Here is a 14,246-nt window from a genome sequence, read left to right on the forward strand (position 1 = left end):
AAATCCTAAAAGTCAGTAAGACAGAGAGAAGAAGGGCAAGTTTGAAACAAATTGGCTTGGTCCTTACATCATTACAACAGCTTATGGATCCGGTGCATATCAACTCTCAACCACAAAGGATGAACCTTTGGAGGATCCTATCAATAGCATGCACCTTCACAGGTTTTACACATAGCTCTTTAGAGTATCCTAATTCAACAATGCAAAAAAATCATAAAAATAAAAAATCGTTACTTGGTGAAAACCTGGCAAACAAGTGCCTTGTGACACAAAAAAAATTGAAAAATGAAAAAAAAAGTAAAGAGAAATAATTTCGTCCAACGGTGAAAACCACTTTGGTGGCGCCCTGGGCAAGTACCATGGTGAAAAATGGGTTACCAGCACCATGTGTAGAGACATTGTTCCTCCCTCCTTTAGGATTCACTTTCATCCTTTGTTAGGTCCCAGAGACAACTGAGAGGGGGGGGTGAATCAGTTGTCTAATAAATTCAAAACAAAAACAACTTCCCCAACTTACTGCTTAATACCGGTGAACTAGTCTTTTATACCGGTGGATAGTTTTATTAGATAATTGCAATACTGGTAAAGATTAATGCATGAAACAAAAAGACAAAGTCATCCACAACACTTAACACCAAGATTTGTACGTGGAAACCCTGTAAGGGGAAAAACCATGGTGGGAAACCTTACCCACAATCAAATGAAACTACTGTAGATAGTAAGTGTATACAAATGGGGCCTGCACATGCAGAAAGGCCAAGTGCCTAGAGCTCACTGCTCAAACACAAAATAGGAGTCACACTTACTACAATTGGATGGTTAAATCCAATAAGAATGTACGGCTCAAAATAGAATCTTCATATGCTAGATTCAGTACCGGTGTAGTTCTGATATGCTTTCACAAAAACCTTGCTTCACCTTCAAATGATGTCTGTGTGTATAGCTCTTCTTAATCTCGCATATACCTTCACCCAATTCTTCTTCGCATTCCACATCCGATCTTACAAATAAGATCTTACATTTATATCATGACCTAGGACCAATTTTAGTAGGTTGGCTCTAAGAGATATTACAATAAAATCATTTTACAAATAAATTAATGCCCGATGCAATAACCAATTCAACATATTGGCTTAATGCATTTACAACAATAATAAGTCATCTCCATAGCATGCCATGCTGATCTGGAAAAGATAAACTTGTCGGTGTATAACCAGGACCTATTTGTCGATAGCAACAAATATGCAAATACGAATATGCTAATAAATGATTTTCCAAGACAAAGTGTCCAAATGATGTCTTCAACATAATCAAGTTTTTTCCATGCCATTCCAAGTGTCGGTGATCATTATATCATTCTGGTGTACCAGATACCGATGACTATGCATAAGTCATTTTCTTGCCAGTGAATGTTGTTGATTCTCCAAAGTGCCAGAGTTGATAAGGTTTAGTAGGTGTTGACATCAATGACAAAACCATACCAAAATACCAACAATCTCCCCCTTTGGCATTAATGGCAACATAAGATGGAAAAACCATCAAAGTGCTATACAGGAATGCCAAATACCAAAATACCAATAATTACCAAAATATAAGTAATCTTTCTCAAAGTAACAATCTCTCCCCCTGAGAGTGACATGTGTTTCCTTGTGTTTTTCCATACTAATCTCTCCCCCTTTGACATCAAATGCCAAAGTTACTACAAAACCAAGTTCATTACAAAATACCAACCAATTTAGTATACCAACTACTCCCCCTGAGAAGTAGCTTCCTCATCAAAGCCGGAGTAAAAGATTTCTCTATTAATTCTGCTGGTTGATGACAAACATCAACTCTCTAAGTATCTACCAATGGGGGAATGACCCCAAGATGATCTCTAAGATATTCAAAAGTCTCCTTAGGTAGAGGTTTAGTGAAAATATCTGCAATCTGCTCTTTTGTATTCACATAAACCAGTTTTATTTCTTTTTCTTCAACATTTTCCCTTAGAAAATTCAGTTTGATGGAAACATGTTTGGTTTTAGAATGTAGTACCGGATTCTTAGATATATCAATTGTTGTTGTGTTATCACAATAGATAGTTATAGGTTCCTTGCATTTTACCTTAATGTTTTTCAACATTTGTTTAAGCCATAATACCTGTGTATAGTTAGTTGTTGCTGCAACATATTCTGATTCTGCTATTGATAAGGATGTACAACTTTGTTTCTTACTCATCCAAGAAACTAGTCTACTTCCAAGAAAAAATGCTCCGCCGGTGGTTCTTTTTCTATCATCCACATCTCCTTCCCAATTTGCATCTGTGTATGCACATAATTCAAAGTTTTCATCTCTAGGATACCATAATCCAAGATTTGTAGTGCCTTGTAAGTACCGGAAAATCCTTTTTACTACTAATTCATGATTTTCTCTAGGATTACTCTGAAATTTTGAAACAATACATACTGCATTCATGATATCAGGTCTGGTCTATGTCAAATACAGTAAACCTCCTATCATAGATTTGTACCTAGTTGGATTAACAGGTGTAGATTCATCCCTTAGTGATAATTTGTCATTTGTAGTCATAGGTGTGCTTACCGGTTTAGAGTTCTCCATCCCAAATTTCTTTAGTAACTCCTTTAAGTACTTGGATTGACTCAAGAATATACCTTTATCAGTTTGTGAAATCTGTAATCCTAAAAAGAATTTTATTTCACCAATCATAGACATTTCAAATTCTTGTTGCATTTTAATAGAAGTCTTTACATAATCCATCTTCTCCTCCAAAGATTATATCATCAACAAAAACTTCTATAGCCAAGATGTTATCATTAGTCACTTTATAATATAAGTTGTTGTCAACATTACTTTAGAAAAACCAATCTTCAAAAGATACTTATCCAATCTTACATACCAAGCTCTTGGAGCTTGTTTCAATCCATACAAAGCTTTCTTTAACCTGAAAACCATATCTTTGTTATCTGTCAAAGAAAATCCATCAGGTTGTTCAATGTAAACTTCTTCTTCAAGATCTCCATTCATAAATGCACATTTAATATCCATTTGATATACTTTGTAGTTCTTATGTGCTGCAAAAGCCAAAAATAATCTAACTGCCTCAATTCTAGCTACCGGTGCAAAGGTTTCATTATAATCAATTCCTTCTTTCTAAGAATATCCCTTACACACTAGTCTTTCTTTATTTCTGATAACCTTACCATCTTCATTAAGTTTGTTTTTGAATACCCATTTGGTTACAATTACATTTTTATCTTTAGGCCAGGGAACTAATGTCCAAGTGTTATTCTTCTCAATTTGTTTTAATTCTTCTTCCATAGCTTTAATCCAGTGTTTATCTTCACATGCCTCATTAACTGATGATGGTTCAATTTGAGAAATAAGACATACCTCTTCATTTTCCAATCTTCCTCTTGTCATAACTCCCTTATACTTGTTTCCAATTATCTAATCTTCAGAATGATTCAATCTTACATACTGGGGTTTCTTTGTTTGTTGTTGTTCCTCAGTCATAGTGGAATGTTTAGATGATACTGATGTAACTGGATCTTCATTCTGTACTAGTGGGTTCAGTATAGGTTCATTTGTTAGAATTTTTGTTGCCGGTTCAAAATCTATATACCTTGAAGTTCCTCTGAATTGTTCATCAATCTTCACATTTGTACTCTAAACAATTTTCTGCAATCTTTTGTTAAAACATCTATATGCTTTACTCTTAGATGAATAACCAAGAAATATTCCTTCATCACTTCTAGGATCAAATTTCCCAATATACTCATCTCTTCTAATATAGCATTTACTTCCAAATATTCTGAAATATTTAAGAGTAGGAGTAATGCCAAACCATAGTTCATGAGGGGTCTTACTGGTTTCACCTTTGATGTGAACTTTTTTTAATGTATAGACCGTTGTACTTACTGCTTCTCTCCAATATACATGTGGTAGGTTTGCTTTTGATAACATACTTCTAGCTGTATCCAAGATAGTTTTGTTTTTTCTTTCAACAATTCCATTTTGTTGTGGTGTCTGAGGTGCTGATAGTTGTCTTCTGATTCCATTTACTTCATAGAATACATTAAATTTCTTAAATATAAATTCTCCGCCTTGATTTGATCTTAGACATTTGATTTTCTTACCGGTTTCATTTTCTACCATTGCTTTGAACAGTTTGAACTTCCCAAGTGCTTCTGATTTTTCTCTGAGAAAAGTAACCCAACACATTCTAGAATAGTCATCAATGATTAGCATGAAATATCTATCACCTTGTAAGCTTTTGGTTCTAGCTGGACCACATAAGTCAATATAAATTAATTGAAGAGCATTATTGGATTTTTCTGGAATACTTTTAAAGGTAGTTCTAACTTGTTTTCCAAATTGACATTCCTTACATACTGTATTGTGAGGTTTGACAATTTTAGGTAAATCTCTAACTGCCTTAGTAGTACTGATTTTCACCATGCAATCAAAGTTTACATGACAGAGTCTCTTATGCCATAGCCAACTTTCATCAATATGTGCAATCAAGCATGTATTTTCACTGTTATTCAAATGAAAGATATTGCCTCTAGTTTGATTATCGGTTGCAATTTCTAAACCAGTTCTATTCATGATTTTGCATTTTCCATTTTTGAATTGTAACTGAAATCCTTTCTCAACTAATTGACCAACACTCAAAAGATTATTCTTTAAACCTTCAACATAGTAAACATTGTCAATATTATGCTTACCATCAAGAGATATTGTACCTTTACCTTTGATCAGACAAGCTTTATCATCTCCATATCTCATCAGACCTCCATTATATTCTTGAAAGTTCAAGAATTTACCTTTATCACCTATCATATGATGTGAGCATCCTGAATCAATGATCCATTCATCCTTTACTTCAATTCTAGCTGCCAAGGCCTGCTCTACCAGTTGGAGTGTAGGTGTCGGTTGATCTTCTGTTATAACAACAAAAACCCATCCATTATCTGTTGGATCCTCATCAGAATCATCAGTCACTCCTTCATTAGCAAGATAACAAGATTTATCTTTATTCTTCTTAAATCTATATCTCTGATATTCAGGGTTAGGTTTGTATGTTCTTCTAGCTTCTTCTCTTAGTCTAGCATGTCTATTAGGGAATCTTGAAGCCATATGACCAATCTTCTTATAGTTAAAACATTTAAAGGGTGTTTTACCTTCATACTTACTTCCAACTGGACCTTTAGGCATTTTCCTTGCAAATAGTGCTTCAAGTTCTTCAAGTTCTTCATTTTCTTTCCTGCTTTCTTCAAGTTATCTTGTATAAAAGGCTTTCCAATCAGATTTGTCAAATGATGGTGCAGATGATGTTGATGCTTTAAAGGCTAAATCTGTCTTTATAGTAGCAACAGGACCAAATTCCTCAATTTCAAAGGCTGAAAGTTTTCCAATCAATGTATCTCTAGTTACTGATGTATTAGGCATTGTTCTTAACTCATTTATAGAAGTGACTTTCATTTTATATGTTGGTGGAAATCCTCTTAAAACTTTTGAGACAATTTCATCTTCACTTAAGGTTCCTCCATAAAATTTAATACCCAAAACAATTTCATTAACTCTTTCCATAAAAGCAAAAATCCTTTTATCTTCTTCCATTTTCAGATTTTCATATCTAACCTAGAAGCTTTCAAGCTTTGCAATTTTGACTTTGGAATCTCCTTCATTCAGTGTTTCAAAATGATCCCAAATAGCTTTAGTAGTTGATCTATCTGATAATCCCATGATTTTCTGATCTATTAATGCGCTCAAAAGTGCTTCTCTTTCTTTGCAATCATTTTCTTCATCTTTAGTCAAGTTAGGTGGATTAGGCTGGCTTTGAGTAGGAGCAGTATAGCCATTCTTTGTAACATCCTAGATTTCCTTTCCAATGCAATTTAAATGTGTCTCCATTCTGATCTTCCATATGCCATAGTTGGTTCCATCAAGTTTAGGACTATCCTTCCTGAAATAGTTAGTAGACATTGGATCTCCTCAAGCTGTTAAACTTCTACAAAATAGGACTACGCTCTGATACCAATTGTTAGGTCCCAGAGACAACTGGGGGGGGGGTGGTGAATCAGTTGTCTAATAAATTTAAAACAAAAACAACTTCACCAACTTATTGCTTAATACCGGTGAACCAGTCTTTTATACCGGTGGATAGTTTTATCAGATAATTGTAATACCGGTAAAGATTAATGCATGAAATAAAAAGACAAAGTCATCCACAACACTTAACACCAATATTTGTACGTGGCAACCCTATAAGGGGAAATACCATGGTGGGAAACCTTACCCACAATCAGATGATACTACTGCAGATAGTAAGTGTATACAAATGGGGTCTGCACATGCAGAAAGGCCAAGTGCCTAGAGCTCACTGTTCAAACACAAAATAGGAGTCACACTAACTACAATTGGATGGTTAAATCCAATAAGAATGTACTACTCAAAATAGCATCTTCATATGCTGGATTCAGTACCGATGTAGCTCTGATATGCTTTCACAAAAACCTTGCTTCACCTTCAAATGATGTCTATGTGTATAGCTCCGCTTAATCTCACATATACCTTCACCCAATTCTTCTTCGCTTTCCACATCCGATCTTACAAATAAGATCTTACATTTATATCATAACCTAGGACCAATTTTAGTAGGTTAGCTCTAAGAGATATTACAATAAAATCAATTTACAAATAAATTAATGCCCGATGCAATAACCGATTCAACATATCGGCTTAATGCATTTACAACAATAATAAGTCATCTCCATAGCGTGCCATGCCGATCTAGAAAAGATAAACCTGCCAGTGTATAACCTAGACTTATTTGCCAGTAATAGCAAATATGCAAATACGAATATGCTAATAAATGATTTTCCAAGACAAAGTGTCCAAATGATGTCTTCAACATAACCAAGTTTTTTCCATGTCATTCCAAGTGTCGGTGATCAATATATCCTGCCGGTGTACAAGATACCGGTAACTGTGCATAAGTCATTTGCTTGCAGGTGAATGTTGTTGATTCTCCAAAGTGTCAGAGTTGATAAGGTTTAGTAGGTGTTGATATCAATGACAAAACCATACCAAAATACCAACATCCTTCACTTTGCACACACTCACAACCTATTCATCCACAATAAACGTTACACATTCCCATCATGGCTTGTTATTGATCTACCCAAGATTGGTTAGCCATTCATAATAAACTTCCCTATTCACCCCTTTCCATTCATAATAAATCAGCTCCTATCTGTGGCTAAGGCTAATCCTAAGTCTAGTGATGGGTGTGGAACTAAGAGAATCACAAGTTTCGAGGAGTACAATTTCTTCCATCTTTCTTCAATCTATCCGCACACAATCCGCAATAAAGAAGCATTTGCATCGCAAAAATCCGTAATAAATTTCCATCTTCTCCGCAATAAAGTATCAGTTGCATGGATTCAGTCAGTTTCAGATGGGACACAACAACAATGGGCTTCAACAAATCAAATCTTTTAACAGACTCAAACAACATTATGGTTCAGTGCTATCTATCCTTTTGTAAAAGTAAACATTGCGACCACAATCAAATAAGACTTATATAAGTGACAATAGACACTAAACTTGAGGACTACAGTGGATGTTGGTGTCGAGTCTTGGTTTTCTTTTGATTTTATCTTTTTGGTGACATGTCTTTTAGCTTTTCCAAGATGTCTTTGACTAGAGATTCTATCTCCAAGATGTCTTTGACTAGAAAGGCGAGGATGGGGTATCGTCACCTATTTTCTTTGTTGTCTACAGATTGTTTCTTAGTAATTCTATGACTTGTCCAAGGATATGAGGACACTGAGAGTCTAGTGTGAACTGGAGCATTCCTTGTTTTCAACTGTCTGATCTCCATGCAAATAGGTACAATGACTTTCTAGGTCAAACATATATCTGGATTGTCATAACCTACTTGCCATAATAAAGCTCAATGATGATAATGCACAAGAAGCTCTTTCACTTTCATATCTTCTATCTTCCATCCCCCTTTCTTGATTGACTTTCATTGTCCTTCTTGAGTCCATGTAGCCTGCTATCACACGACTGAATATAATGACATGCCAAAAAGATTTGCATTTCATGTAGTTGCACCTGCATTACCACATATATAAGAATTTCATACATACATATAGATATCGCAATTACATCACAACCTACACACAACACATGTTAGCACATTTTACATTCTCATCATGTAAATAGTTCTTTGCATTATCATATTCATCTGCATTTCATACATTCACATTTGCATATGCATAACATATTAAAAACATAAAAAATCAAAAATATTGCATTTCATTATGTACATATTTGCATCCATATCATAACCATCACATAGAAACATACATCATGAAACATCTCATAACATAGGTACACATGCATATAGCTACTGTAAAGATGAATCTTATATATATATATATATATATATATATATATAATCAAAAGTGTATGATACAATGATGTCAAAATCATATGGCTACAATCACCTGAAGGTGTCATCATACAATATGGTACAGAAACTGATACAAAGGGAGCCCTCTAAGGCTATGATGAACTCCCTCCCTTGGAGCTGCCTGGCCTTGATGGAGTCTGAGCCTTGGAAGGACCTGCCCCAGGATCATCTCTCCTGCCCCCTCTATCTGGTGGTGGTGGAGGACCCATGACCCCACCGCTAGACGCCTGTCTCTTATCCCTCCCTCCAATGGTCGTCGCTATCCATGATGGTCTACAGAAGCTCCTAGCCCATTGCTTCGGTGGCACAACTCCATAGTATGGGTCTCTCCAATAGCCTATCTCCTCCCTGGCTCGCAAAACATAAGCATAACCAGCTCTTGTGTCCTCTATCGCCTGCCTCCCTACCCTCAGTGTTGTCTCAGCCTCTGTGTAACGCTAGATAGCCTGATCTCACTACTGCTCAGTAGCTCTCAGTTGTCTCCTGAGCCTATCCCTCTCCCGCTCAAGATCCTGGATCTCATCTGCCTGTCCCTAGCAGATCTCCCTCAACTCCACTAGCTCATCCTCCTCCTCCCCCTATACCTGTGGTTGTCCCTGTACCTGTGGCTATCCCCTATCACACCCCACCTCCTCCATTGGCCTCTACCCCCACCATCTCCATCATCATCCTCATCCCCCCCGCCATCTCCATCTATCTGCTCACCTGGATCTGTCAATCAAGGAAATGGATGCTCAGCCCAACATGCAGTATACTTTGCATCCATCCTTGCATCCTCTATCTCTGGCCACATATCCCAAGGCAAGGGAATCATCTCTACTAGCTACATCACTGCCTGATCATATGATAACAAAGGCCCGAAGTGTTCCTGATCTCTCACTATCTGAGCATACATCCCGGAACCCCGTGGTAGCCACTGAATCCTGCCAAACTGCCTACCAAACTTGTCAACCAACTACCTCTCCAGTATGGAGGATGTCCACCCAATCAGATACCTACTCCTAAAGGTGTATGGTAGCTCCATTGTGTCATCCTCCCACTCCTCGCACTCTCGATATGGTCTCCATACCATAGTGTCAATCTCATCGATGACCCTACGCCAATGCTCCAATCTCTCGATCTACAGCTATGAGGTAATCATGTCATATAAGTGAACAAAGTTGCACCCATGGTCCCTGCCTCTGAAATGAATTGGTTAGGTAACCAAAAGATGCTCATAAGCCCATACCTATAATAATGTCACTCCACAGCCCAATCCTACGGATCCATGATATACAAACTGATGAAGCTCATAGTACAAATGTGCCAGCACGCACGGTCCCTAGGCATATCTGGTATGTTGTGTCACTAGTGTCTCTAATGTGCTCCCCCAGCCCACAGCCAACCCTCATGTCACCCTATCCAGACACAGGAACCCACTGATCACTCCTGCTAGTACTGCTGGTAATGCTAATCTAGTCCATGTCATCGTGTCCCATGCCATGTGTCCAACCCTCATCTCCAATCCCGGATCTTGAAACACTCATCTCAATGCATCCCTATCTCTGTCTTGATCATAGGGTACTAACTCCCCATCGATCGATATCTGCAGTATCCTATATGCATCCTCTAAGGTGACTGTCATCTCACCCATTGGCAAATGGAGCATGCATGTCTCGGAGTGCCATCTCTCAGCCAGCGCAGTCAACAATCCCATGTTCGCCCGAAACTCAAGCACATACAGAATATGTTGCAGGCCCATAGCCTGAACTGCTGCTCTCTCCTCAATTGTCATCTCTGCTCGCAAACTCTAAGTCGATGGGAATCTCTCCCGTGACTCCAACATAGGTAGATACTCCTGCAGTCAAGCAAATCAACTATGTCAATCATAGTGGCATTCCCTGTTCATCACAAAATGTTGCTTTTTATCTTAAGTGCTTATGATACTTTATTTTAGTGACACTCCTTGTTCATCACAAAGTGTTGTTGATTATCCTAGTGGTAATCCTTGTTCATCACAAAGTACTACGTGTTTTTGCATTCCCTGTTCATCACAAAGTGCTGCTCATATTTTCACTCACTGTTCATCACAAAGTGCTACTTTTTTTAGTACTCCATGTTCATCACAAAGTATTATGTTTTGGTACTCTTTGTTCATCATAAACTGCCTTGATTTATCCTATCTTAGGGCCTCTGCTTGAGTGTATCCTCTTGAGTAGTTTTCTTGATTGGCAACATATGTTCTATCACAAAATTGTCAATCCTAGCCCTATGTGCTATCCTAGTCTTCCCTAGAGGACCTGCTTGAGTGTATCCTCTCAGCAGCTTATCCAATCGACAGTGTATGTTCATCACAAAACTGTCGATTTGCCCTAGAAGACACAAATGCGTCTTCATGACATAAACACGCTTACATACTGCATAAACGTGCTTGCTCTGCACAGACGCGCTCGCATTTTACATAGATGCCTTTTCCTTCATAGACATGCCTGGCACAAACACAGACATGCCTAGCTAACCTAGATGTGACTGGCACCATCATAGACATGCCTAGCTAACCTAGACGTGCCTGGCACCATCACAGACGCGCCTAGCTAACCTAGACGTGCTTGGCACCAGCACAGACATGCCTCGATGTTTTTTGACCTTGTTTGACATATTCTAGAATGCATTTATTACCTACCTAGCATGCATTTATGACAACATTTATTGCGACAAAGTACAAGGAGATTTTGCGGTACTTACCAGCTCTCCTGCATTTGCTGGCCTCTAAAATCGACAAACGCGATCGAATCTATGCACCAATGCCATCGTTGTTGACTATTGCTGCTCTATTCTCTCTCTGCACTTTGAGCTCTTGGATGTGTGGATGACAATGAGGATGGTTTCCCCTCGTGGTCTATCTTATAGACTGCTCTAGCCCTAGCCCTAGCCCTTATTTCCCGAGTCAGTCTTCTTTATCCCATGACTTTGTCACTCTATCTGGTCAATCCATTCTAGCCTTTCTTTCTTATCGAGAGATTGTCTACGATCTTTCCAGATACTTTTATCCAATCTCTCGAGGGGGCATATCATTCCCATCTTGGGGCAACTTTGTATCAGTTCATATTATCTTCTTTGAAACAACACAACAAGCTGCATTGTCTCAAAGAGGGGCAAAATGTAGACACCTAAAATTGTCCAGTCTAATTAAATAAATATTTTATTTATTTAATTACTTTAGCTTAATTCTTCTATTAATTAAATAAATCTGTATTTATTTAATTAATTCATTTATCCTCTTCTAGCCTTATTTCTAATTTAAATAAATACTTTTATTTATTTAAATTATTCCTTTTTTAAATTAAATAAATATCTTATTTATTTAATTGATCCCACTTCTTCTATTAATTAAATAAATCTTTATTTATTTAATTATTTCATTAACCTTTTCTACCTATGACACATGTCATTCATCTCTTAATTCCTACACTACCTACCCTCTCATTATTTTCTTATTTCCTCTACCTACCCTCTAATCATAGCCGACCATTTATCTTTTACACCTCTCAATCTTATCCCTCCATTTCTTATAGTGTCTTATATATAAGGAGATGCTTCCTTCATTATCAAACCCCTCAATTACACACCCAACTACTCTACGCTTTCAAACTTGCATATGTGATCAAGCCTACTTGCAACCACATTTCCATTCTTTGTTGAGCTCTTGTGCACACATAAAATATGAGAGCAAATATATCAAGCAAGATCAATGGAGATAGGAAGAATGGAGATCCAAACCCTATTGGACATGTGATGGTATAATCTTTGTGATTTCATTTGATTTGCATTGTCTTAGGTAATCTTCATATGTCATGGTGGATCTTTGTTGTTGTTAGGCTAGGGTTTTGTGGTTGAATTCATTTAGTCTTTCAATATTATTGTTATTTCCACTTTTCACCATAAACAGTTTATAAATGGTCATAAATTAAACAACTATATTATAGATTCAGGTGCCTCAGATAATATAATGCCCTCTGCAGTAGATAAAGCGTTGGGGTTATCCTTGATGAAAACTTTTGGCGAATGTTATTCAATGGATTCTAAACAAATTCCCCTCTTGGGACAAATTAAGGATGCTCAAGTAGTTCTTGTCACCCACCCGAATAAAAGAATCAAGATGACTATTCTAATAGCTGACATCCCAGATAGCTATGGCATGTTGCTAAGTTGTACATTTTGTAGAGACTTAGGAGGTGAGATTAAAATGGATTGGTCTCAAGCCACAATTTCTATAGGAAAACATCGAGTCATTTTGCAACCTAAACCAAAGTCTAAATTCACTATTTTTCCCTCTAATGATCCAAGGGTCCAAATTTTGTATCATGAATGTTAATTCGGAAATTACATGATTTTGTCTGATAATGAGGTAGCGGGAGCTGTATCACAGCCAAAGGAGAAGAAAGTTTGTGGTTAATGGAGTTTGATGGAAGTTGTGCAGTATCAAGTTCAGGTGCAGGGGTAGTGTTAATTGCGCCTTCTGGTACTCATATCCCTTTTTCTTTTAAATTGGAGTTCAAGAACACAAACAATGTGATTGAGTATGAGGCTTTATTATTGGGATTAGCTGAAGCCAAGAAACTAGGAGTAAAACTTCTGCGAGTCAAAGGAGATGCTGAGTTGATTGTAAAACATGTCAGAGGATTGTTTAATGTAAAAAAAGAAAGGCTGGAGCACTACCAAAATAGAGTTTGTGATGAAATCGAAGATTTTCATGCATTTTCCATTTAGGCTATTCCTAGAGAACAAAATTCAAAAGAAGATTCATTAGCCATATTAGCTTCCTTATTGATTCCTCATCCTGAATTTGTTGATGATACTTATCGAGTAGAGTTAATATATCGGCCTAGTGTTCCTGATAACTCTGAATTCTGGCAAGTGTTTGAAAATTATAAGCAAATTAATAATTTTATGTAGTGTGTAGAAATATTTTCTACTACATATTTTGAAGGTTCAGATGTAGAGTGTAAGGAGTTTTGACCAGAACAGGCCAAGGAGTTGACTAATGGAGTTATGCAATTAAAAGGGAATAAGATTCCTAAAGGATTGGTTTCATTAGAACGTCTTTTTGATTAGCATGATGCCTACAATAAAAGCAAAGGTGATAAGCCTCCTGAAGTTCAATATGTTGGAGGTTATGAAAGGATTAACATTGGCACTAAAGAGGATCCCAAATATATCAATTTGGGGAAATGTTGCATACCTATGGAGAAAGAGAGGTTCATTAGTCTCTTGCTGGAGTTCAAAGATGTTTTCACTTGGTGTTATGATGATCTAAAGAACTTCAGGGATGGAAAATTTCAACATCACATTCCCCTGAAGCCTGGAGTAAGTCCTTTTCGATAAAAGCTTAGAAGTTTCAATCCTAAAGTAGCTGAGGCCATATTTCAGGAAGTAGATAAAATGTTGAAGGCTAGGATTATATACCCCATCCATCATTATACAAGGATAGCCAACATAGTTCCTATTCGGAAGAAAATTGGAGAAATAAGGATTTGTGTAGATTCTAGAAACCTGAATCAAGCCAGTCTAAAAGATAACTACCCATTACCTACTATGGACCACATTTTTCAAACAGTTTCAGGTTCCTAAATGATGTCCATGCTTGATGGCTTTTTAGGTTATAATCAAATCAGTGTTTTAGAAAGTGATCAACGTAAGACTGCCTTTATTACTCCTTGGGGTACTTTTGCTTATAACAGAATGCCATTTGGTTTAATCAATGCAGGGGTGACATTCTAGT

The 14,246-nt window shown here is 37.1% G+C and overlaps 1 protein-coding gene across 1 annotated transcript in view; it reads left to right on the plus strand.

The window, feature by feature from the left end:
- Positions 1-13,234, plus strand: part of LOC131029055 (uncharacterized) — a 35,375-nt gene extending 22,141 nt beyond the window's left edge. Inside the window, exon 2 of the mRNA XM_057959450.1 lies at positions 12,877-13,234. Within this exon, the coding sequence (XP_057815433.1) occupies positions 12,877-13,234 (358 nt within the window). The remainder of the gene's footprint in view (positions 1-12,876) is intronic.
- Positions 13,235-14,246: the final 1,012 nt, after the last annotated feature.

This window comes from Cryptomeria japonica, chromosome 3 (genome assembly GCF_030272615.1).
Source record: "Cryptomeria japonica chromosome 3, Sugi_1.0, whole genome shotgun sequence".
In the NCBI taxonomy this organism is placed as follows: Eukaryota; Viridiplantae; Streptophyta; class Pinopsida; order Cupressales; family Cupressaceae; genus Cryptomeria; species Cryptomeria japonica.